Genomic DNA, 26515 nt, shown 5'->3' with positions numbered 1-26515 from the left:
ACACATGAAAGCTTCAACTCACTCAACTCAAACATCTTTCCTTCTTTCTTTCTTTCTTTCTTTCTTTCTTTCTGTCCTTTTCCTTCTCTCCTGCTCTGCACATCATCCTTCCCTTTTCTCTCTCTGCTTCTGTCTTTTTTGGTCTCTCTTGTTAGAGTTTGCGGTGAGTTGTCATATAGTGTAACAGTCAGCTACTGCCTGTAGCATAAGTACAGAAATGTAACTTGTTAGAGTAAGCAACCGGCATAGCGCCCCCAGGCTGTAAACCACCATATGGCCTCACACACATACACAGAGAAGCAAAGACAGGAAGAGAGAGAGGGTGAAGTGTAGATTCGGAATGCCATAAGTCTGTTGTCTCCACATGTCTCAGCCACATGTTAATCTGTCACACTTAACTTGCCTATAGTTTACACATCCCAATGCACCAGTTCTAAAACTCCCACATGAAGAAATAAAACCTTTTGCAGATGATGTGGTTCTCGTGTCTTAAGATGGTTTTATATAAAGCCTGAACATATTACTAAACTATTGTCTGATTGGGCTTGTGGTAGGTGATTTTGAACCCAAAGAAAACTAAATCAGCAAAATGAAAAAAAGTATTTATCTTCTACACTGCAAACAATATGGAATTATTAAATAAACCTTTTCTCCTAGATTTATTTTATCTTGTAAAAGCTGAGATTTATATATAAGAGAGGAGCAACAGAACCACTATCACCGCAAAAAAGACAAACACAGAAAAAAGTCTCCAATTTTAGCTACAGGGATTGAAATTATACAAAAGAGAAAGAAAAACAGCTTCAGTCTCCACAACTTCAGAAAGCCTAAAATGACAACCTTGAACTAATTCTGTTTTTGATGTAATGGTACAAATTGTACTAGAGTTAATGTTGCTGAATCCTTCTTGTGTGTAAGCGAGAAAGACAGAAAGAGAACAGCAGCTTAATATTTCATAGCCAAGGCTGCCGTCACAGAACAAATGGTTGTCTGACCTCCAGTACAATATGAATCCAGACTATACTGAGCAGTAATGCATTAGCTCTGTCTTTCTTAGTGGTTGTAGAAATCATGAGGAAGCTTAAGTACTCTACATGATTTTGATTACATACACTAGATTCAAATAAGAGTTTCTTTTAATTGTTTTTTTTTTCCTCCAACAGTCAGCCTCCCAGATATTTCCTAGAGGAAATGGCAACAGTCAGACAGACAAACATTGGAGAGTGTTCAGGAAGGAAATAAACCTAACGGCAGTAGGGGGAAAAGGACAGAAATGGCTGGAACACATTGGCAGTCAGTCAGTAGACACTCTGACAAAGAGGAAGATCCTTTCCAGCACTGGTGCCTTCCTACTAGTTTTTCTAGAGTGAATGTCACTCTGCATAAAGGCACACTCACTGTTGTGGAGGGTTCTCCACTTTAAAGGGGGGGGGGGTATAAATGAACAGGTAAACTGTGTGATGCACTCACCATGAACAGAGACAGCTGTCACCATGGATACTGACAGATCCCTTGGTTGCTCAGTTTTGGAGTTATTGCTTTCTATTTCACTTTAAATGCAAATTGTCCTCAAAGTAATAGGCATGTGCTATTAAACCGATGATGTATTCTCTTTTTAATTAAAGTGTGCAAACTGTTTGTACAAATCAAATAAATTAAGGGACAACGTGTGATTTTTCTCTAAACTTACCATCAAAGACTGAAAAGGGCGGCTGTGGCTTAACCAAAATTATATTTGCAGAAGTAGCGAGAGAGATTTTCTTTTCCTCCATTTCTAGCTCAAGCAGTAAACACCAGTGCAGACTCATTGTTGGAGATTTTGGTAGTCCACTCCCACTCCCCACTTTGGGACAGTTCCTAATTTGGCAAACCCTACATGTGAGTGCACAAACAGAGGTGGAGAGGACGAGGATGTAGTGGCTACAATGAGACAAAGCATAACTGTGCACTCCCCTCTACAAATTAAAAAAGAAAGAAAGATTACGATAAAAAGATTAGATGTCAGAGATTTCTTTCCAGGAATTACAAGCTCCTATAGAATAACAAACTGCAGTTTTGGCCACAGTGAGGACAAAAGAAAATCAGCCATTTAACTAAGTAGTATCTTCAAAGCTAAGGTAGAAGTGAGCAGGTACACTGTCCACAGCTTCCGGTATTTAACATACTCCGCTTTTATTTAATAAGATATGTGATACTGTATATCCACTATCCACAATCCAGGTTTCCTGCATAAAGGACAATATGATCTTTTTTATTGGTGAATGACACAATACGAACAATTAAAAGAAACCGTTTTATTTGATCTGTTGTAACTAAGGCTCAGGGGAGGATTTGTGTGTTTCTCTTTTCTATACCAGCACTTTTCAAACCTTTAGACAATGAGTAATCCATTCCTGAATGATTACCAATCAGTATCTGACTTACAATAAATCATGTCCTAATTCTGATCGCAAATGACTGGAACGGAAACTGGTTCTGGTTTTCTCGCAATGGATCAGTCAGTTTTCAGTTATCTCCGGTATACTGCTAATTTCTCAGACTATGGAGAACCTACAAAAAAACCTCATGAGAAAATTAAAAGCTAAATGGATCTATAATTATTGAATTGTAACAGCACACTTTGTGTTTATGTTATTTTTTTCCATCCAGAATGTACAACTTGTCCATAAGTCCTTACTACATGTCCGAGGAAGGTGAGGACAGCCCATTCATCTGCTCAGCTCCCCGCGAGAACGGGATGCTGCGCTGCCACAGTGTGCCGGCACTCACCGAGGGCGGGGCAGAGTGCTCGCTGGCAGCTTCCCACCAAAGTTCAGCTCTGATTGGATCAGCCTTCGCAGTGGGTGGGGCCAGTGTTAACGGCTGCGTTAACTGGAACCAGTACTATAACGTTTGTCGGCCCGGGGACCTGAACCCTCACAAGGGAGCTGTCAACTTTGACAATATCGGCTACGCCTGGATAGCCATATTCCAGGTAAGATGGAATAAATGTTGAGATTTGTATGAGGATGAATGTACTATTGTGTATGAGGTATTAGCATCAGCCTGAAAAGCAGTGCAGTTGTGCAAAATAGGTTACCTCCAATAGAAAGCATGGCATGATTTTAGCAGAACAAATTGTATCTGACTAGACTGTAAGCTTGCAGTTTGCTAAAAGTGTGAAGATTTTTCATGGTTTATTGAGGCCCCATTGGACTTTAAGCCCAGTGGGAAGCGAGATGAGTTTCTAAAAACTAAAGCTATCAAAGAGATTGTGCTATGTAGGAGTATAAACACTAGCTGCTGTTGCATGCATTGTTATAAATTGATGGTTTTACCAGTTAGACAGAGATGACAAGCTGATCTCAAGCCATTTAAAATGCTGTTTTTTGCATACACAAAATCAGTCACAAGTAAAAAAAACAACACAATATGAGTTTCAGGTCTGTCGAAATTCAGTGTCATAATTTTAAAAGATCTTCCACTCAGGCCAACAGAGGGCATGTAGCAGGGCCTGAAAACCAATACTTCTCCCTTTGCTGGTTGTGAAAATGTATTTTTCCTTTTCCCACTTGCTGATTCGAGTTCCCAGGAGACCATGACAGGCTTTTCCCTATCCCAGTGCCTCTGTGCTGGTGCAATATGAATTCCAGCCCTTCTAATAGATCTGTCCACCAACCACTGATAGATCTGTTTCCCCGTCTAGTGGACTTTGTCTTGCACAACATGACTTTTTCAAATATAATCTTACCTTCCAATTACTGTAAACCAAACAGCACACAGACACAGAAAAACAGATTTGTTTGTGTGTGTCTATGTGTGCTCCGTGAGATCTGTTGTAACTGCCAGTGTTTAAGCGGTAGATACAAATGATAATCGGTACACATTAGTTTTGGTTTAGTCGCTGGGTACTACACACATAAGGAGCATTGGTATAACATGACAACATAGCAGAGCTTCAGAACAATGGTAATGAATAATTTTTAAATTAATTATGACACAGGCATTAAGTGGTCACATTCACATTCATGTGCACACTCCCCGATCCCCCTGCCAAAACAGAATAATTGAAACAGTTTTTGAGATGATGATGGAAACAGGAAAAGACACAGTGAGTTTAACAGGAGCAAAAATGAGACAAAACAGTAAAAGTGGTTGAGATACAGATAAAGGAAGGGAGAAAGATTGAAAGTATGTTGGGGAAAAAAAGGAGAAGGTCGCATTGAATGTTAAATGACTTGCTTTACTTGTTATCCCAGTCTGCAGCGTTATTCGCTCGGAGTCTGTAAATATAAAGATCATGAATTATACATCTCAGAGCATGGTTTTGAAAACATTTTAGCCCTTGGTTCCAAACTGAGTTAACACAAGGGTTACCGTCTGACTCCTGCAGAGTACAAGTCACATTGGGTACCCAGTACAACCTATCCTGTGGCTTGATTGGGTCCTACAGTAAACCAAATATAGCATGACGGCTTCTCATGTTGATTCCTTTGTTGATTTCAGAGGTATCTTCAATTTTGGTGATTGGAAATGTAGCCAGTTATAAGATGGTCAAAAGCAAATGAGACTTGTGGTTAAGTATGTTTAGGGTTATTGTTTTAGACCCAGCAAAAGAAGGTAGTTTGAAACATCTTGCTTCGGCATTCACATCATTTAATACTAGTCTATTTATTTGTTTGCTTGTTTTCTTTCCTTATTGACTGGATGGCTCATACTAGAATTCAATACTACTTTATATCAGTTCATTTTAAGAGAGGATGTCACTCAAGGATGAGGAGGATGTTTAAGAAACAGGCAATAGACTAATCTCTGTAAACACTGTAAGAGATAAAAACAGATAAGAATAAGAGTGGAACATGTAAGAGAGAAAGCAAAGAAGAGCCATGGGAAAAGGATGACACGTGAAGAGCTAGAGTGGAGAGATAAAGAATGACGAGAGGAGCGAGAATGTGCTCCCAGTGCCACAAGTTTCTCATTTGCATGAAATACAGGACTTGATGCTTTGGATGGATTTGTTCAGGTTATTGTTTCGCTCTTCCCTTAAACCAGCAGTGCAGAACTGTTGTCTCCTATTTCTGGCATTAAGAGTAATCACACAAACCTGGAAAAAACTCAAAACTAATAAACGACTCGACTTGAGTCATGTACACATGACAGACGACCAATGGTAGCCCTGTTGCGTACCAGGCCCCGGCTGCTAACTTACACTTTTCTTCATGAACCCACCAAATGCGTCCTATGAGCCTAATTCCTTGTTCCTTCCTAAGTTCATTAAGGCTTCTATGTTCCACTCGAGAGCAGCTAAGTTACGTGTGATACCAAGTGGTAAAATTTGAAATTACCAGTCTGTTCTTAGGTTTAATATCAAAGAGGCCATCCCCATTTGCCCCTCCCTACTTCCCTTGTAGGAATGTCACCACAGACATGAATATTAAAAACACCAGTATACTATGAAATACAGAGAGATGTACCCGGCATTGATAGGTTTGATCAGCATGTTGTGAACTCCTTTGACACCGGTTGAATGTAACAGACTCTCATTTATATGCAAAAACCTGCACTGTAGCTTTAAATAACCAAAAGTCAAACCCTATATGGTCTGGCTAGATGGTTGTTTGATTTCTTTGGTTTTTAGTTGTTAACTACTATATTAATAGTTTGGTTGATTGTAGAATAAATCTATAGAATCTATAGAATAAAAAATACACCCTGATCACATTTCACAGGTGTGTTTTAGCTTAGAAATGAGAATCCTCTACTCTTTTGTGAATTTTGTGCGAGGAGAGCATTTTACTAGAGAGCGGATTAGTGTGTGTGTGTGTGTGTGTAGGCATAACAGTATAATTGTAGGTCTGTGTATGATTCTTTACAGAGGCATCCATGCATGCACGGACGGGCCTGTTGGCGTGTGTATGTTTGCTCATGCTATTGTCACGCATGTTGTGGCATGCTGTAATGTGTCATGCCAGCTGAGGTGTAAATGGTGAGGTGTGTGTGTGTTCTCGGCTCAGCTCAGCCGAGCCAAGCCAAGCCGCCGTTTTCAGGTCTCAGCATCTCAACTGCTCATTAGCATAGTGGCCACATGAAAGAGCTGCGTCAGTCCCACACGTACACACACACACACACACACACACACACACACACACACACAAGCACATGCATAAGAAGTTGCAGGGACACCACAGACTGTCTTCTGAGGAATAGCCATTAAAAACAGAATTGGAAATGAACTGCATCTGACTGCTGTGTACTTTAGGTCTGTGTGCACAGCGTTGTGTTTTCGCGAATGTGTGGTTGTGTTTGTCATATGTTTTCGTAGAAAAAGCAATGGGCTGAGCGATGAAGGAATGTTTTTCTGCTTTTCCTTTCATTATAACACAACGTCTCCCTTTCTCCCCCTCTCTCTCTCTCTGTCATTCTGTCTCTACCTCCAGGTCATCACACTGGAAGGATGGGTTGATATCATGTACTATGTCATGGATGCTCACTCCTTCTACAATTTTATATATTTTATACTGCTCATTATCGTAAGTACACCCTTGTATTTGTTTTTGTTGTTGTTCACAGCAGTTCCTGATATTTAAATGTGTTGCTAGGACTAAAGAACCAAGCTCCAAAATAGCAGCAAAATGAATTAAAAAAATTAAAGCTACGCTTCAAAATATCTGGCACTGATCTACGTGGATCAATGTGGGTCTTGTTTGAAACTGACCCAACCACAAAACCACTCCATCATTTAACAAGCAAAAGCACTGTCATCCTGACTCACTGACTTGCTGTAGTTTTCTAAAATAACTTGGCTTTTTTGGTGGAGTACCAGCCATCTGTAGAGTCTAGTTGAAAAGTGGTAAAGTAATTTATGCCATTACATGTAAATGTACTACTCATACTGTTCTATATGCTCTGATCTAGAAATTAAAAGAGAAATAAAAATAACTCACTTGATTACTACCAGAAACACACTTCTTTAATTCTTCCCCTTTAATACAGTTTTATACAGTCAGAGTTTGGGTTTGAATGCTGAACAAATATGCATATGTATAATGTTTTGCCTCTGAAAGATATTTTTGTGTACTTGTATTTCAGGTCTGCTTCGGAAAACTCTAAAGCTTTTATCATTTAGAATTTCACTCTTATGATGCTGCTGTGGTGGGTTTTCAAAGATCGCAGCTTTGGCCATGTTTTACAATGCTGTATGAGCTCTGTGCCTGCCTATTGTTTGATGTAAAAGCAGTTATTTTGTATTGAGAGAGACCGAGAGAGAGAAGAAAGGAACAGGGGCTGAAAGGGAAACAAAGTGATTTATATAGAAAGCGAGTGAGGAAAAAATTAAGAAAACTGAGAATGTCAGGGAAAAGAAGAGAAAAAAAAGACAGAGAAAGCGCTCATCAAATTTCCTATTGCTCATTCAGTAAGGTGCAGTAATGGGATGTTAAATAGGCATTCCATTATAGACTTGATAGATATGCGTAACTTCCTGCCAAGGCCACCTCATTGGAGCATGATTTACATTTCACAATTTCTATGTAATGTCGGTTTTATCGCCCCAGGGTTTGACCAAACAGGACGCACCTTAATAATACATAAAACCTAACAAAGCTTCTAGTCAACACAGTGTTTTATTACATTTTTAACAACTTGAGGAGGGATGAAGTTAACAATGAGTTGTTCCTTGAAATATTGACGAAGTAGCGTAGTAGTGTTGTTTTTCTATTTTAACAGCAAGGTGAATGATTTCACTTTTCTACAAAAGCACTTTTATAGAGTAGGTTTTTGCTCCTACAGTATATCACTGCAAAGCTGCATCGCTGTAGTTTTATCACTCTATTCTTTTACTCCCCAACCAGGTGGGCTCTTTCTTCATGATCAACTTGTGCCTCGTGGTCATCGCCACCCAGTTCTCTGAGACAAAGCAAAGGGAGAACGCCCTGATGAGGGAGCAGCGTGCTCGCTACATGTCCAACGACTCCACGCTCGCCAGTTACAGCGAACCAGGCTCGTGCTATGAGGAGATGCTTCGCTACATCAGCCACCTTTATCGCAAGTTAACACGCAGACTGCAGAGGATATACTCTGGATGGCACAGGTTAGATATGGGCGGTATTGTGAATTTTTTATGTGTCAAATATAGATGACATGAAATTAAATCTATATTTGTTTTTACATAAGGCTGCACAGGGTTAGGTATTCCCTCTACGCACCATTGTGTATTACAATTCAGTAATCCTCCAAGGGGGAGTAATTTGTTTTATGATGGGCTGTAAAGACGTTTAGGACCAGCACTGGAATCATTTCATCTGTGGTTGTAGATTGTCTGTGATATTATTAGGATGACGGTCTGGAAAAATTCCCTTTACTAAAATTATAATCACACTTTTCCCCAGGTTAAATTAATCACAGCTTTCACAGCAGTTCATAGTCTTGGCTGGTCCTTGTGTGTCTATTTGCGACACTGTATGAGTCATTTGGGGCACCTAAAATGTGTTTTGTTCCAAGCATTTAATAATTGTGTCCGTGTGCTTTGATAATTTTGCATCTCACAGCCCCCAAAATTGTTGCAAGGCACATTTCAACATGAAGAATAAACAGCAACTCTTTATAAACATAGTAATAATTCTCTGTCCATTTCAGTCAGTAATTAATGTCTCTTGTCCTTTGACCAGTAAAAGGCGTAAAAAGGTGAATCCTAATGGCAGTGGCGGAGGCAGTAACGGCGGGGGTAATGGACACGGCCACGGTTCCAGCAGGGGCTGCGGAGGCTCAGGCCCGGGTAGCGCGTTGTGGTTGAGACCGATCCATAACCTTCTGCAACACCATCAGCACCAGCACTGTCGCCTCAGCAATGGGGGGCAGCACACCATCAGCGTGACAACCGCCGAGCACATCGACGGAGAAGGAGGGGAGGAGCTGGAGATGAAGACCCTTCCTATGAGGAGAGGAAGTACAAATGGAAATGGCGGCGGCAGAAGCAGCCCGTCCGCTGTCGCCCAGGGCATGGGGGCACTGCTCGGGCGACTGAATGGGGGGATGAATTATCCGACCATTCTGCCGTCGTTTGTTTGCAGTTACAGCAGTAAGACGCCGCCCCCCCACTCCCAGCATGGGCGTGGGCCCAGCGCAGAGCAGCACTCACCAAACCACCCAGCTTCTGAGCACGCAGAGACACTGAACAAGCTCTACCAGCTCATGGGACAGCACAGTAAGAGGGCACACACTCTGCACACACTCACATACAGATATCTGAGAACCATAGATGATAGAAAAACATGGATGTAGAGCTTGTTACATCGCCTCCAGGTTTCTGAATGTCCGGAGTTTGGTGATTGACACCTTTTTGCTAGCCAGGAAATCACAATTTAGGCAACCAAGTGCAGCCTGAATCAGCTCAAGGAAGCAGCCACCACCTTTAGCCATCAATGTTTAAGGGTAAATTATCCTGTTAATTTTCTCAGTGGAAACATAATCTTCATATTTTTTTGTTTTCCTGCTTTTTCTTATACTATCTTTTGTTCTTGATTGTGTCACCGCAGTCATTTCCAATGTTCTCATCTCCATTTCTTTTTTTGGGGGGGGGCAAATACCTCTGTCCTCTTCCCAAGTTTGACCTAACATAGCCACTAGCTACATTTGCTGCGTATGTGTGTGTCTCAAGCAGCACTTAGAGAGTCCTGACAGGAAATCCATGTCTCAAGTGTTACAGTCATCAGTGCAGAGAGGTGGATAAAGGGGAGGATTGAGGGAATCAACATGGTGTGTGGGGAGTGGCAGGGGGAGGAAATGTGGGCAGTGTGAAGTAATGTAAACACAAATAGAGATATCCAGAGCGGAGGGAAAGACAAAAGGCATAAGGTATGAAAGATTCAGATCCAGAGGGACTAAGACGAAGAAAAATATATTAGATCAATAGAGAGAAAAGAGTGGAGGGAGAGGGAGAAATAAAGGAGGGTTAGCTGGGGGGACGGCGTCAAGGCAGAGAGAGAAAAGGACAGAGCACAGAGACAGAGAGGACACAACTTTTGACTGTTGGTTGCAAAATAAAAGCAAAAAGAAGTTTGATACACGTGCCAGCGAGCTCACACATACACAGACATTTACACACTAATGGCTGCTGGCAATCCAAACATAATTAAACAAAGATGAATTAGTTCCTTACTGGAGTGAAGAGTTGCTGTGTGACGTGATAAATGCAGAGAAGACGGTGATGTGGGAGAGAGCTGAAAAAAAGGTTTAAAAACACCACTAATGGGTCAATACGCCTCGGACCTGCACACAGTCAATATGGTTCCTTTGGAGAGTGAATGTAACACGTCACTTTTACTACTGACATGTTTTGATTTGATGGTAATGGATGATAAGTTAATGATCTACCGCTGACTGAAAGCTATAACTTTATTAAATGAGCAAATGCTGTCTCCAGTCAGACATTTCTGGATTCGTAGTTTCTGAATGTTTGCTTTCAGCTTCGTCAGATGACTCAATCTCAGCTAAAACTTCTAATGCGATGCTGTTTTTTTGCTTCAGTGGCCACTTTAAACTGTCGGGGCACCAGTGTTCTTGGGAATATCTTTCAAGCCTGGCCCCTCTCAAATCTAATTTTAGCATAAATGTAATCTAATCTAACCTAATGCAATGTAAGGTAACGTGGGCTTTGAACAAGCTTTTTGTGAGACAAATATTTTGTCCCTCAAAAGGAATTTGCTTGAGGAATTTGTGAGAATGTAAACAATGTGTCAGGAGCTGGAGTCAAAACACAAGATAAATAGACGTGGAAATGCATTTGTAGCAGCGATATTCAAGAGATTAAACAAGACGATGAAACATGATGACAACTCTCACAACCCTTTCTTATAGCTTGAGGTATTGTGTTGTAAACTACATAGTGTTCTGTTGAAGCTGTTTTTGAAGAGCTGATGTTGAGCTGTGCTTTGCACTCCCTCCATAGTGATATTAAGAGGGTGTAGTCAGAGAACAGGGTGGGTGGCTGGGATCAGCCAGGATCCCGTGCAGAACTCTGGGTGAGCTTGCAGTACTCACTGCACGACTGCACACTACTTGTTTTGACTCATTACTGGGACCAGGACATCCCATCAGCACTGCATACAAAATTAGGCTTATATTATATTCCTCCAGCTTTATCATTATACCAAAATAAATATAGCATTATACAGTTCTTTCTTTCACTTACACAAACATAGAGCAGGTATAAAAATCAAAACCAACCACACACACACACACAAGGATGAGAGAGACATGTCCCCCTATTTTTTCACGATCCCGTTTTTGTCCCTCGCACTTATATTGTTAATATTTTTTCTCACTAAAATCTCTCTGTATATTGAGTTCTGAGTCTCCAGTCAGCATAAGTGAATTGAGAGGAGAGAAGTTGATAAAAATGTTGATAAACTCATCTGAGTCACCTTCAATTATCCGGCGCTCACAGCTAAGTTTAACGAGCAGCAGAGAGTGCTTTGCAGCGAATGGTTTCCAGACTTTGTTTTGGTCTGTTTCTCCACCTCTCAGGCTATGTACTCACTGTCCGTTGTTGGTGGAGGTTGCTGTATATGGCATTATTTGAAAAATAATATTGGATTTTGAGATATGAAACCATTATTAAATTGTCACAATGGAAAATGATGCAACAGGTGACAAGCTGATGAAAAATGAACTTCTGATCTTGCTCAGTGAAGCTAGACAACAGCAGCGCATGAGGACATCCTTTGCAATGTCTGACCATCTCCACCCATTTTTCCCCTCAGGACGCCAGCGGCTGCTGTACCAGCTGGCAGGCGTGGTGCCTAGCCCTTTGCTCTTGGAGCTGCTCAGCTGCCCTCTGTGTGCCCGCAGCCTGGAGACCTTGGAGCTGGAACTGGGAGACCTGGAGGGAGGCAGGGCAGAGGCTGGGCTGCACGACTTCCCCCAGGTCAGAATATAAGGGGGGGGGTGCGCTAATGATGACGGTAAACAGTGAGGACGAAGGTTGCGCAAGCAGTGATTTAGCATTAATGACGGTGGTGATGATGTCTCCATAAAAACTCAGCGCTGGTGAAAGTGAAGTGATCATACATATACTAGAGTGATTACTAAAAAAAACTCCCCCATCTTTCCTTCAGGCGGGAGATCTGAGAGGTGGACGAGGTCGTTGCAGACGGCGCGGGGTCGTGGAGTACAAAAATGGAGTGGTTCGGGCCTGGGTAGGCTTCAGGGAAAAGCTAAAGAGGATTGTGGAGAGTAAATACTTCAACCGAGGGATCATGATCGCTATCCTGGTCAATACGCTCAGCATGGGGATAGAGTACCACGAGCAGGTAAGCTTAATGAGATGCAGGGCGTATGAAAGCCCTGAGCAGTTCAGATCAATGGCTCCAAACTAAAAGGGCCATGGCTGACCTTCATAGGGACTCTTGTAGCTTGATGAGAACTGTTGAGAGTGTAGGAGGGGAGGAGACGGGCTGGACAGGGGTGAGGGAAAGAGAGGTGGAGGAGCAGTGCCCACTCTCTCCCTCTTTCTCTCACACATATACACATCAAGGCACTGTCACACACACTCCAGGATTATGTTTCTAGTTTACCCTGCGTGTCCAACATCTGGGAAGTGTCCTCCTAATAGTACAGCCCCCCCCCCTCCCCTCGCTCCACTGACACACACTCGCACAGACACATTCATCTACAGAGTTTTTACACCCAAGTAAGCATATTACATATGCACATACATGCACACACCCTTTTCATTTCCAATACAGCAAATGGAGAAAAAACCTAAAGAGAAGATTCTTGTGCATGCACACGGTCCATTCCCTCCTTCCCCTTCTTCAGCTCTCCTTGCCTCCCTCTCCTCTAATTCCCTCTCTAGGGGATGAGTGTGTGTGTGTGTGTGTGTGTGTTTCTATCTTTGCGGTATAAACATGAGGAGCGACTGGGAGAGCCATGGCCTTATTGGGCCAATAACACACACATACACACACAGACTGCAGTGTTATGTAAGAGTTTCTCCTACCCTCAGTACTCATCATCCCCCTTATGTGACACCTCGCCAAACTTGATGAGACTATGAGTGTATATGTGTTTGTGAAGAGGAAAGTGAATGTAGGTGGCATCGTGTAGACGGTGTGTAGAGACAGAGATAGAGAGAGGACGAGAATAAGAGAGAGAGAGAGGGGGATTTAGAGAACGAGGGAGATGATGGATGCTTGTTTTGGCTATATTTAGACTAATTCCAGATTGGAAATAGATTGCTATTATCAAATGTGCATTGCAGTAAAAGCCCACATGTGCACTGATTTGTGAAAATTTCAGATAAATGCTTTAGCAAATCAGATTCTAAACCAGATCACAAACATTACTGGAACAAACTGATGTTACATTTAGTTTATCATTAGTTGGCCTTGACTGCAACCTCAAAATGTGACTCAGGGTTCTGAAATGTGGCCACGTGTTGTTCCTTAAGAAAAACATGCAGGTGGTTTGACAATGACTGACAGAAAAGCTGCTTGATCACTTACAAATAACAACAAAGACTGTAAATCCTTTAAGATTATATTTGACAGCAAAATCAGATTTGCCTGCAAGCTGAGCGTTTCTTTAAGTTTAAAAGCACACAGACAAAGAAATGAACAATATAGGTCAGCTCTGAGGTAATAGTGTGTTATGCACAGTGGAAAGATCTGACAGGTAACTTTGCTACTTACTTAACCATAAATGTGTGCTAAACCAGTCAGAGTAAGAGCAGAGTTCAACATCACACAGTAAATACCTTTAATACCTCGGTCTGAGTGTGTGTTTGAGCTCCATGCTCATTTTGTTGAAGGTGTATACATCACGTCCCCGTTTCTAAATGTGTATTTAATGCTAAAATATACTTAGCGATTCGTTCCACATTATTACATTCGGTGTTTTTGAGGATTGTTTTTATTCATGTCGGTGTCGAGGCTGATCCTCTACCCTGTTCTGTCAGAGAAGCTGCGTTTGTGTGCGAGTGTGTTCGGGTGAGTGTGGGTGTGTGTATGTCTCTTTTGTGCTTATGTTCCTCATATTACTAAGGGCAAGGTCATATGCAGAGTGCTGGAATGCCCAAACATGCAAAATGTCTGCTTACGGGCGCTGACACAGTATTTAATTTTGATTGATCGCCCGGTCTGTCAGACATAATGATGGCAAGCAACTTCTAAAGCAACAGTTCAGAATGCTCATTTGGGACGATATTAGATTACATAAAGCGTATTGACATATGGCTAAGAGCCTCTGATTATTTTGAAACCACTCTGATCAAGGCAATGTAGAACTGCTACTGTAAAATAAAGTGCATCATGGGATAAAGCTGACAACTCAAGGGCACCTTGATGGGATTTATTAATAGAGAGATGAATGTTTCTTCTTTTTTTGTTTCTCCACCCACCTTTTTCTGTCTGGCCAGAAACTGCTTCTCTAGACTTAAACAATGTAAGGCTGCTGCCATCAGCCATAAAAGGAGCCAGAATTAAATGTGCTGAGTTAATTTTGTTTTAAGTCAAACATCAAAACCAGAGAAGACATCGATGTATCATTATTCGGTCCATGCAAGTTCATTGAGTTTATTAGTACTACAAACCTTCAGCTCTTGGCTTTAAGCCCTTCAGCTACTCTACTGTATTTTAATTTTATTGTTTTAACCTACTATGTCAGCCACACTGCGCTCCCCTCTAAACACACTGGAAAGCAGCAGGTAAAGATACATTTGTTATCCTAGCAGGCATAAAAGCTGCCATGTTGTATTGTATGGAAATTATTGCCCCGCGAGTCCATGATTCGCTCTTTCATTTCTCTGGCGTGAAAGCAGTGGGCCACAAAGGTAATGAAAATGCCACTGGTCCAGTGTTAAATAATAATATATGTGAGTCCAGTACTGCGCCTGCTTCAGATAGAATAGCTGGCTGAGAGCTCTTTTAAAGCTTTGCTGAAGTCCTTTAAAGTTTAATGTGCTGGCTGGTCAGTGAGAGACAATTTCAGCAAACAGCCAGGACAGCAAACAGCTAGTCCTTCTATTGTCTGTCCATCTGTTTTTTTTTTTTTTTTAAATATGGCATTGTCTTCCTCATCATGCTGGACACCAAAAGCTGCAATCCAGTCCCCTGACATTATTTCCATGCCCTTTCATTTTTGCACAGGAGTCTCTGCTTTGGCTTTCAAGCTGTCCCAATTAACTCAGCCGAAAATAGTAAAGATACAGAAAGAGAGATGTTGTGTGCTTTAGATTATACAACCCTGCACTGCACTGTGGGTTTACTCCACAGACAGCAACCCAGCTCATATTGACACTATTGAGGTCATGATTATACCAGCCCTAGCAGTAAACAACTGCTGTCAAATTAGTGCCGTAGTGTGAGAAATCAGTCAATGGATTGGCACACCTTTTCCCTCAGTCGATAAAGTCAATAATGGATTAGACAGATTGTGTTTCAGACTGTCCAATAGTTTTTTGTCTTTAGCAATCATCGCATGAAATTGAAACTCTTATCAATACAAATAATCATACCGGGATGTATTTTGCCAACAACAAATGCTCAAATATCCTTGAAATTGAAAAAGATACAAAAAGTCTCAATCGCTCAATCATTTTCTCGTTGCAGCGAAGATCCAGGACCCTTAAAGTAAAACCACTTTAAAAATGTATCTTTTCCAGCAGAGGAATGACATCACAACATCACATCATCACATCATCACATCATTTACCAGAGCAAAAGTAGCAACACACTAAAATAAATTACTACTAAAAGTTATGCAAGCAAAGATACAGAAGTATTAGCAGTAAAGTATCAAAAGTACTTGTTATGCAGAATGGCCCTTGTCGGACTGGATCATTAACGTGTAAGAGTTCCTTGAATGCTGGTTGAGGTGGATTTGATTTTATATATATGTTTTGCTTGGGAAATTTTTTATTTAAAAAGTTAACAAGCAACTATTTCTGTCACATAAATGTGGAGAAGTAAAGTGGAGGGCTCACTCCACTAGTCCATTATTTTCTTCAAAAAAGGAATAGACGTGTAAAATGGGAATATTCCAGAAAAGACGACAATGTGCTTAATCACTGTACTTAAGTAGATGTGCTTGTTCTCCACCAATGACCTATTCAGTAAGAAACATGATGAGTGTGCTGTGTACTATTGGCGCCCTCTATCTGTGATCATGATTATGATCTTCAGTCGTACTTGAGCAGAAGCATCAGTGGCTTGTGAAAGCTGAGCTTTTAATCAAAGTGTACAATTGTGTAGCTGTATTAAATATTGTGTTTCATCCTCCTTCCTGGAGGAATCATTATAAATATCACATGAAATTGTAATGAGAAATACGAATGATTTATTTTTCTTTCAGAATAAGTCAGCGAATGCTTAGACTTTTCACATCATTTTCTTGTGTGAAATGGAAATCCTCATTTATCTCCTTGATTCCAGCTTCATCAAATACATTTATATGCATAACATATTCTGAAATTTCCAACAACAGCTCAAACAAAACCAACACTGGATGTTTCTGCAGGATGCTGATAGTGCAGAGTAACCCAAGCTGAAGGTTAGCTCCCATCTCTGGTAGAAGCAGGACATCCGATATTTTCTATATTAACCTTGTCAGTGTTTTTATTAGTTCTGAATATGGTCTGTCTGTTTATACACACCATGGGCCTGGATGCAAAATAGGCTATGGGCCTATTGCTTGTTGATCCCCACATGAAAAGAAACACAATTAGTTTTAATGAGACTGCCATGCGTGACATGAGAGTAAAATTCTGGATCATGGGATAAAGGGCTTTGCAAACTGCTAGACTGACTACAGAGTATAAGAATTTATGGTTTAGAATGATTCAGTCCTCTGGGGATCATAATTATTCATTATTTGTGAATGCTGCGCAAAGCCTGAACAGCACTGAATCATGAACCAGGGCCATATTAGAGAGCGTGTAGTTAGGTTGATATGAGATTTTAGCATCCACAAAGACATACATTTGTTCTCACATCATGTTTATTAAAAGAGATCACTAGAATAATAGGTTAATTAAAATTTAATTGTGTCTTGTGAGTCTTGTAGACAAGCATCAGTTAATTAGTCACCATTCAATGGACCATTTAATACTAACAATAAACACACCACATGAACTCAGGTGTGGCACAGTGAGGCTCCTGAAATAGCGAGCCTCAGTATAGCGAGCTACAGTATAGGTTATACCGGAGTCACTACTTTTGATCTGAATCAGCACATTTAGATCACTGATGCAGCTCCAGCAAACCATCTCTATAAATAAAAGTTGAGCATGTGGCCCCATAATGCGTTTGCCAGAGCACAAAATTGCATGAAAGACTTTACTGCATGCTTTATGAGAGGGCCTCAGTCACGTCTTGCAGGATCACCGACTGCACTGTGAGGTGAGCGGAGCAGATCAGAGGTGATGGATCGGTGCTGCTGGTCAAACTTGATTGATTGGGCCTGACTGCAGCTCTAAACTTGATTGATAATGCCTCAGCTCAGGGCACTAAGACCAAAGGAGTTTTACTACTCTGGAATAATAGAGTGGAGGTGTTAACTAACTCGTTCTTGCTTTCTTGCTCCATCTCCCTTTTCTTTTCTCTTGCTTTGTCTCCCTCCTCTCTCCCCCGCAGCCTGAGGAGTTGACTGATGTGTTAGAGATCAGTAACATCGTTTTCACCAGCATGTTCGTCCTGGAGATGGGCTTCATGCTGCTGGCCTTTGGCTTGTTCGGATACATCAGGAACCCATACAACATATTCGACAGCGTCATTGTTATCATCAGGTAATATTAAACCATGGAGCCTGATCTTTGTTATTCATACTGTGACTCAAAGCAAAAAACAAAAGACAAAGGCAATAAATCCACCAGCTACAATCAAAGTAGATTTCACAAAATAGACAACTGCTAAGCTTGGATTTAGTGCCAACCCCTGTTCTTCTTTCTTCTCCAGCTTGTCAGTCATTCAGTTTCGAGTGTCAGGTTCACTGCCGCTGCATCCATCTTTACAATAGCTAAGATTGACACAATCATGATGGATCACAGAGACGCAGCTTTGCTTGCTGCCACAGCAGATTCTTGATCCAGTCTAGAGTCGAGGTTTACTGTGTGGCTGTCATTTAGTTTAATAGAGCTCATATTGTATCATTGGATCTCTTGATATTTGTGGCTGTGTTACTTGCGGTAGTGAAGAGGAGCCACCTTCACGATTACTCCAGATAAATGCAAACTGGATCTCTTCAAAGCGAAATTTGTGTAAGATATTGTAATGGTGTCATTTTTATAGATTTTATGAATCTGTGCTTACATACAGGGTCAATTTAGACCAAAGTAACCAAATACAACTTCCAACTTTGGTTGTTTGTGGTCCTCAGCGTGTGGGAGATTATTGGCCAAGCAGACGGTGGGTTGTCGGTCCTGCGAACATTTCGTCTGCTGCGGGTTCTGAAGCTGGTTCGCTTCCTGCCTGCCCTGAGGAGACAACTGGTTGTGCTGATGAAGACCATGGACAATGTGGCCACGTTCTGCATGCTGCTGATGCTTTTCATCTTCACTTTCAGGTTTGCACCCATACAGCACACACGTGCACGCATCCATCATAATGCATACGTTAACATTACGATGACTGCATGTTCTTGTTTTTTTTTTTACAGTATACTGGGTATGCATCTGTTTGGCTGTAAATTCAGTCTTCGGACGGAGAACGGAGACACCATCCCTGACCGCAAGAACTTTGACTCTCTACTTTGGGCCATCGTCACTGTATTCCAGGTTGGTTTTCAATTTACGCTGCTACTGTGTTTCAGGGTTCGCTGGAAATGTTCTTGTACGTTGGCTACCGACATATTTGACCTTGCAGTATGTTAACCTGTAGAGATAAACAATAGCTGGCAGTCATGAAGGTATCATCTCAAAAACTTTTCTGCAGCAAAACAGTTTTGTTACTGTCCCCTCAAAACGAAAGCTCAAACACGCCCGTCTTACTTGGTCTTACAAGAAAGTTAGTGGAAATCTATGAGCAGTATGAGCAATGGCAGCTTGTGGCATTATGCCCTTTTTAAAGTACACTTGTGAAAGATAAACTGGGCAGTGTGTGTTTGTGTCTATATTTTTATCCCTTCAGAGGCCATGTGAGCTACCCCAAATCAAAATGTCAAACTGCTTATGTGTGTGTGTGTGTGTGTGTGTGTGTGTGTGTGTGTGTGTGTAAGAATGCCAAAAAAATAAGTGCCAAGTTCTGCTCGTTAGTCAAATGCTGTGAAATGAGAAATTTTGCTTATGCACGCCCTCTCTCACTATTATTTCTATTTTTCGCTCTCCCTATGTGGAGATATTGTTCAATCGCTCCAGATAGATTGTCCTCTTTTCTATACCGGATGCGTCAGCAGAAAGGTAGAACACAGAATGCAGTGGACTGTCTCACTTTGGTGTATGTGTAGGAGTAAGATGCTGAAAACGCATTTTATCCAGAACTGACTGTCATGTGAAGGCGGCACTCACTATGCACTTACTATAGTTTTTCCGCGGAGCAGCTCCGGTGCGCACAAATCTACGAACACATTCATATGTGCACAAACTCTGACAGCACAGTGAAATGCCTTCCTGCCACAGTGTTTACTGAGTGGGCAGAGACGGAGTGAGCTTTCATGCTGCATCATGAATGCCATCCTAGTTTTAAATACCGTCATCACTCACGTTGATTTAAACACAGGCACACGCACGCACATGCACACACACATGCACACACACACACACATACACACGCCCCCACATACACTTTACATGTCAGTTTATAGCAATCCCATATCTATGAAGTTGAAATATTGTGGCATGATGGTAATAAAAGTAGCTTAGACCTGGGTTTTATAAAGCATATAGAGCCCATGAGAGCTGTGTAGGCTAATATTATATATATCTTATGCGGTTCTATTTCTTGCCCTGCCTATCCATCTGCGTCCCTTCCCCTCTCTTCATTGTGCCTTTTCCTTTCCTCCATGTCTTCATGCCCATCGATCCTTACTGTTTTCTTGTTTCTTTAATTTATGCATCTCTAAACCGGGACATTCTCCATTTCCCTGACTATTTTTGTCTCCATCCATCTCTTCTCCCTCCTCTCCTTCCTTATTCATGCCTAAATCTCTGTCTGTGTGTCATTCCCTATATAGATTCTTACCCAGGAGGACTGGAATGTGGTGTTGTATAACGGCATGGCTTCGACCTCTCCATGGGCGGCTCTCTACTTCGTTGCTCTCATGACATTCGGCAACTATGTGCTCTTCAATTTACTCGTGGCCATCTTGGTTGAGGGCTTCCAGGCCGAGGTGAACTGTGGTGTTTTTTTCATATGATATTTTAATCCTGTGGTTTTTGATTAAATGAAACACTTATTTTTCAGTATGCAAATTTGAAGTAAAAAGTGTAAATGAAAGAACACTTCTTTAATTCTCCTATTTTTACTTTTTTTTGGTATATACTCATTTTGGTGCCTTGATCAGTCATATGTAATTGTACAGAAAAGTTAGTTTATTACGGTTAAGGCACTAATACCAGGGGAAGAGAGTAAAGATTAATGTGTAATTCTTAATAAGCATCTCACATTCATAACTGTGTGAATGCTGTATCTCTTGCTGTTAATTAACCCCCGAAGGAGCCACCTGAAGGCCATAAGTTCAGACTTTCAATTACCAGCCTGTCACATCATGCGGGGTAGCACTGCTTTTAAAGGGGATGGGGAATGAAGATTATAACCACTCCCTAACACACCCACTAATAATTTCAGATCACCAATTCTCCATCATACAGCGCTGTTATAATGTTTGCCCCAGGAGCACGGTGAATCACCAAAATATCGCCTGAGCACCGAATGCAGCAGACTTCAGTGTGCTTTCGCTCAGTGCCATGATTTAAAAATGTTGCACTTGTAATCTTCTCCATGATGATAAATTCTTTGTTTGTGCGTGTTGTAGGGTGATGCTAATCGGTCGGAGTCAGATGATGAGAAGAAATCAGACAACTTTGAGGAGGATGAGAAGGTAGAACAGCTCAGAGACACTGGTAGGTTTAAGGACAGAGATTGGACTGTTTTTCTTCCTGCTCTTCCCGTTGTCATGACTGACTAATTACAAACTGTATGATAAATGAATAAATGATGATGATAGTAATGATCCCTCCCCCACAGAGCTAAAAATGTACTCTCTGATGATGACAGCCAACGGTCATGTTGACCCTCGCGGCTCAATGGCACCTCCCATAATCATGCGCACGGCCGCCACACCCATGCCCACCCCTAAGAGCTCTCTGGGACCCGAGTCTATCCTTGGAGAGGAGCTCACATACAGAGAGATGGTTCCTCAATATGGCGAGGTCGGACTGGGGCTTTCCGAGGCAGGAAGTGGTCATACAGAGTCTCGCCGGGGAAGCTCCACCTCCATGGACCCCTTAGCCTATGACCAGCATTCTCTGGTGAGTTACATCAAACACTTAATGGAAAGAATTGACCCCAAAGGCAGTCCATTCACAAACCAGCATTTAGTCATTCAAAAATGGAGACGTCATGAACAGTATATTGTCTAATGGAATAATGTGATATGTAAAGTTTAATAAGTGTGACATCACAAAAATGAACTATATTTATTAGATACCGACCCCTTGCACTGAAGACACACACATCCTAATACCTAAATGTACCTAAAAAGTTACATGATCACATACCTCCATACTTTTTCAGGAATTGGAAGCTTTAGACATCCTGTTCCCTTATAACTGATTCAAAACAACACATATACTATGTAACATATATTCACACCCCATAAAGCTGCCACCAAACTGAAAAAATGCCCTTTACTAGACTAGAATAACATGTGCAAACACAAAGCATGTACAGTATATAACCTCTAACCTACTGTCTACTCTCAAGAGACAGAACTATGTTACAAACTTTATGTATACAAACCCAAAGGTCCAAAATAGAGGACCACAGAGGGCCTGAAGAACCAATGATTCAATTCTCATGAGGTAAAACTGGGATTAATCACAGGCTTTAGATTTGCTTCAATCAGATCCACTACCGTGAAGGATGTCCTAATTCTTCCAACTCTGCTCAGAGGACCGAGAAATGTTACAAGTAACAACAAAACACCTATTATCTTATATTTCAGATTTTAGAGGCTCCTTAGTGCACAAAACTCCCAAGTCGTTTTTTATTACTTTAAACATTGCTGCAAATATCTACTGTTACAGGGATAAAATGCCACTATCATTATATGACAAGAAGACCAATCTGTGCTTTGATAAAAAAAAAAAAAAATCGCTCTCTGTCCACACACTATAACCTTACCAGAAAATAAAACTTCACCCACTAAAAATCTCCAAGCTGAGACTTCAGTGAAGTCATTCCTCGGTACTGAGAATGAATTTTCACACACTGCAATGGACACAACGAGTGTTAAGCAGTCACTACATTTGGCATGGCTTCCAGTGTGTTGTGGTGCCTTGAAATGAGTTTTTGTGTGGTACGTCTCTCTTTGGCCTCGTCTATTTAAGTTGCAACCTCTATAAACATTTTAGTGCAGCACATTCTTTATTTATGTGGACGTATACATCAATACTTTGTGTAAAAAGTATGCCGTGGGCATTTAATCTTATATGGGTGCCATTGTCTGCATTTAATGTCTCACTGAACAATGTAGAGCCCCTGTGGAAAATATCTCAAGAAAGAAGCCCTTTGTTTCTGATTCAAAGAGACTGACAGCTGCAGAATGGGCCGCAAAGTTAGGGCTACTTGAAGCCTCACTTGAAGTAACATGACATTATGTATAATGACTTTTTTCTTCCAAAATGGCCAGGTAGCACTTTTGAAACTACCCTCAGTCTTTTATACACACATTCATAGAAACACCCAATGTTCCTCCCTTCTCTCCAGTGCCTCTCAAGTCCCGGCCGGCGCTCTCCTCTCCCTCCCCGCTCATGGGGAAGCCGTCGCTCCAGCTGGAACAGCTTGGGAAGAGCGCCGAGCCTCAAAAGGCGAGACACCAGCGGTGAGAGGGAGAGCCTGTTGTCTGGGGAGGGAGGAGAGGAGGAGGACAGCGGGGAGGACAAGGGGGAGGCTGAAGGTAACAACAGACTACGGCCGGAGTGCTTGGAGCTCCTGCAGGCGTCCACTCTCAGCCCTTCCATTATAGCGGAGTATGGTGACTGTAATGGAAGGGCCCTGACCTACGACCCCAACATGAACTCTGACCCCAAGGACGACTCCTCACCTGAGGACGACTTGGATGATGACGTAAGTTATCATGAGTCATAGCTTTCAAAGTAACACATCTAGAGCGAGGTCTTTGAGCAGTTTATAAAGGTCTTAAGCACGATATCATCCCAGATTGTATCATCGTCATTTATTTCTTATAGCTTGTTGCAGAATCACATACAAGAAAATTGGAATTATACTTATTTATAGGCCTGGTGACAGTTGAACCTCTGCAGTTTTGCTCTCTTGTGGAAATTCTAAGAGTTTTTATCTTCTTTGCCCTTTGTCTCTCTCTTACTTTGACATACTGTAGTGTGTGTGTGTGTGTGTGTGTGTGTTCTGTGTTCACCCTCAGGAGACACTAATTGACATGCTGTAATTGATTGGCTTGGGCAGTAATTGTTTTCTCAGTGGTTACAAAACACCTTGTGTTTGTAGTCAGTGCGGTTGTACATTTGTGTGTGTACGTGTGTGTGTGATCTGGAGCAGGGTGCACTCCCCGATGGTTTTGGATGACCTCTGTTGCGACACTGTTGATGGTTATATTGGCTCCAAATTGAGTTTACAAAGCCGTGAAATCCACTGAAACAAAAGGCCTTTCCCTGGGCTCACTGAATACGGGAGGCTTAAAACGGATTCCTCTACCGCTGTATGCGTGTAGGGGGGGGTGTGCCAGAATATGCATCAGTGTGCTCATGTGACAGGCCAGCGATGTCCCGGATGAGACGTGTATGTGCATGCGGTTCTCTGTGTGTGTCTATGTCAGGGATTATGACTTTCAGCTCCTAGCATATCTGAGCAGCAGGCTCTTTTCATCCAGTTTACACTCACACTTGCACACACACACACACACACCCGGAATGACACACCCAGATGCACACACACTCTCACAAGCGGCACTCTGCCAAATAAGCAGAGTCTGAGAGGCTTGACTTTGGGCTGTTTTTAATTAGAATCCTGAAGTACAGAAGCGGTGCACCTAAGCTTTCTAATATTTGTTTTATTACAAACTTTAATGAGTTTCACAACACTTTGTATTGAGCTCGTGGACTTGCTAAGTAGGGAGCCTGCCTGTCATGGTCCAATTATCTCCATCTCTTCTTATGCAAGAAAACACTTGTTTGTTGTGCCCCAATAGACTTAAATATGGACGGGCTAACATCAGCAACACTGTGGAAACCTAGATTAAACTATGTATAATTCTTTCATGCTTTGAATTGTTATTTGGGCAAGTAAATTCCTCATACTACAGCTTTTGGTGCTGTCAAACACACTCTGTTCTTTTACAACAAAATTGTACAACTTGCATTTAAATAATATTTGAAGAGGTGTAAATGTTTTTTCGTTCTGTTCACCATGTCTGTGGGATCAGTATTTTAGAGTTTCTCCTGAAAGACAGAGAAACACATTTACTCCACTGCCAAGAGGTTCATACTGTGTACGTAATATCCAGGCAGCTCTTACACAGGTTTTTAATGAGTACATACAAAACGCTAAGAGATGTATTTATCGTTTGGAATGACTGTTTTCCCTGCTGTGGCTGCAGGCGCATGAAAAGGGAATATGAAATTAGATTACAACTTGTAGTTTAGCTTGGGAAGCCATCCATTTTGGTGCCATCCATGCTGTTACTACTTCTGCAGACAATGTCACCATTCTCGTATGGGTACAATGTTTTTACACTCCAGTACATTTTGGGGTATTAGAGTTGGAATGAGAGTTATTGTGTCCAATGACAGCATGATTGTGATGATAATGATTGTGGCTTAGAGTTTGTTTTTTTTGTGCTATAGAGGTCATGATTTCATAGCTGACAATAAAAATGAAAAGTATTTCCTCTCACCTCTACAGAGTTCATTTTGCTACTGGATCAGAAAAGAGTTCCATAAGATGAAGCCCCGATGGTGCAAAGAGCACGAAGACTGGACACTGTATTTGTTCTCTCCAGACAGCCGGTGAGTCTTTCACACACATGCACGCACACACACAGACACACACAAAACACGAAATGTCAGTATCAGTCTGTGTGGTTCTAGTTTCTGTTGGTTTTTCTTACTTACTCTTTTTCCTATTTCCTCTTCTTTGCTTCTCATTAGTTTATTTAATCATCATAGCTCCCCTCTCTAATTTTTGTTGTCTTTTACTGCTTTCTCATCGCTAATTGTTTGGTCGATAGCTTTTACTGACCACAGACATTTTATTGATGACTCTATGCTTGTGTCCGTGTGTGTGTGTGTGTGTGTGTGTGTGTGTGTGTCCGTGTGTGTTTAGACTGCGGATGTGGTGCCAAAGTGTGATCTCTCACAAACTGTTCGACCATGTGGTTCTGGTTTTCATCTTCCTCAACTGCATCACCATTGCTCTGGAAAGACCTGATATACAGCCTCACAGCACGGTAAGACATCCACACACACACACACACACACACACACACACAAAGACACACCCTCATTTTCTGATGATTCTGTCCTGTCCACTTTACAGACATATCTAGAGAAACGTATCTCACTTTTTCCACTGGTGACGTAGTTCTAAAATGTGTAACATGAGCCTGAAAAAAACGTTTTATACGTTGAACTAACTGAGTTTGGAACTGATTTACTACAGTAGACAAAGGGTACACACACACACATACACACACACACACATAATACACGCCGATAAACAACAGCGCTAAAAGCTACCCACAATACATTGCTTTCATTACTCTTAAATGAACAGGCTAATTGTATAAAACAACAGCTGGTACTCACTCCAATCAAAATGTGCTGCACATGCTGTTATGAATACAAAATATGTAGTCCTTAACATTGTCTTTATATGTCTTTATTTTAATCTCACTGTCTTCTGTAGGAGCGTGTGTTTCTGAGTGTGTCCAACTACATTTTCACTGTGATCTTTCTGGCAGAGATGGCCATTAAGGTAAACATCACTGTTTAATTCTTACATCAACAACTATTTGGTTCTAGCTCTAATTTACAGTTTAAATGGTTGATTCATTTTGTTTTAATAATTCCAAATCTTCATGATGTTTCTCCAGGTTGTGGCTCTCGGTTTCTGTTTCGGGAATCAGACCTACCTCCAGTCCAGCTGGAACGTTCTAGATGGTTTGCTGGTGTTTGTGTCTCTAGTCGACATTCTGGTCTCTCTGGCCTATACTGGTGGAAACAGGATCCTGGGCATCCTCAGAGTCCTACGCCTGCTACGAACACTACGCCCACTGAGGTACGTGGCTGTATTTGTATGTGTGTGTATGTAGGTGTTGGTTATTGGTTCATGTGGATGCTTCCCTGATCTTG

General features: G+C 41.5%; 1 protein-coding gene across 1 annotated transcript in view; it reads left to right on the top strand.

The window, feature by feature from the left end:
• The window catches only part of cacna1ha (calcium channel, voltage-dependent, T type, alpha 1H subunit a), a 104404-nt gene that overhangs the window by 60527 nt on the left and 17362 nt on the right, over window positions 1-26515 (top strand). The window contains exons 6-22 of the mRNA XM_070848702.1: window positions 2650-2974; window positions 6417-6509; window positions 7830-8068; window positions 8646-9181; window positions 11739-11902; window positions 12093-12287; window positions 17607-17758; window positions 18349-18534; window positions 18628-18745; window positions 20140-20295; window positions 20941-21028; window positions 21153-21436; window positions 22896-23255; window positions 25068-25171; window positions 25488-25611; window positions 26070-26138; window positions 26257-26441. Coding sequence (XP_070704803.1) covers window positions 2650-2974; window positions 6417-6509; window positions 7830-8068; window positions 8646-9181; window positions 11739-11902; window positions 12093-12287; window positions 17607-17758; window positions 18349-18534; window positions 18628-18745; window positions 20140-20295; window positions 20941-21028; window positions 21153-21436; window positions 22896-23255; window positions 25068-25171; window positions 25488-25611; window positions 26070-26138; window positions 26257-26441 — 3378 coding nt within the window. The remainder of the gene's footprint in view (window positions 1-2649; window positions 2975-6416; window positions 6510-7829; window positions 8069-8645; window positions 9182-11738; window positions 11903-12092; window positions 12288-17606; window positions 17759-18348; window positions 18535-18627; window positions 18746-20139; window positions 20296-20940; window positions 21029-21152; window positions 21437-22895; window positions 23256-25067; window positions 25172-25487; window positions 25612-26069; window positions 26139-26256; window positions 26442-26515) is intronic.

Source organism: Pempheris klunzingeri, chromosome 17 (assembly GCF_042242105.1).
Source record: "Pempheris klunzingeri isolate RE-2024b chromosome 17, fPemKlu1.hap1, whole genome shotgun sequence".
In the NCBI taxonomy this organism is placed as follows: domain Eukaryota; kingdom Metazoa; phylum Chordata; class Actinopteri; order Acropomatiformes; family Pempheridae; genus Pempheris; species Pempheris klunzingeri.
The sequence above is the reverse complement of the archived record's forward strand: the minus strand, read 5'-3'. Positions and strand labels throughout refer to the sequence as shown.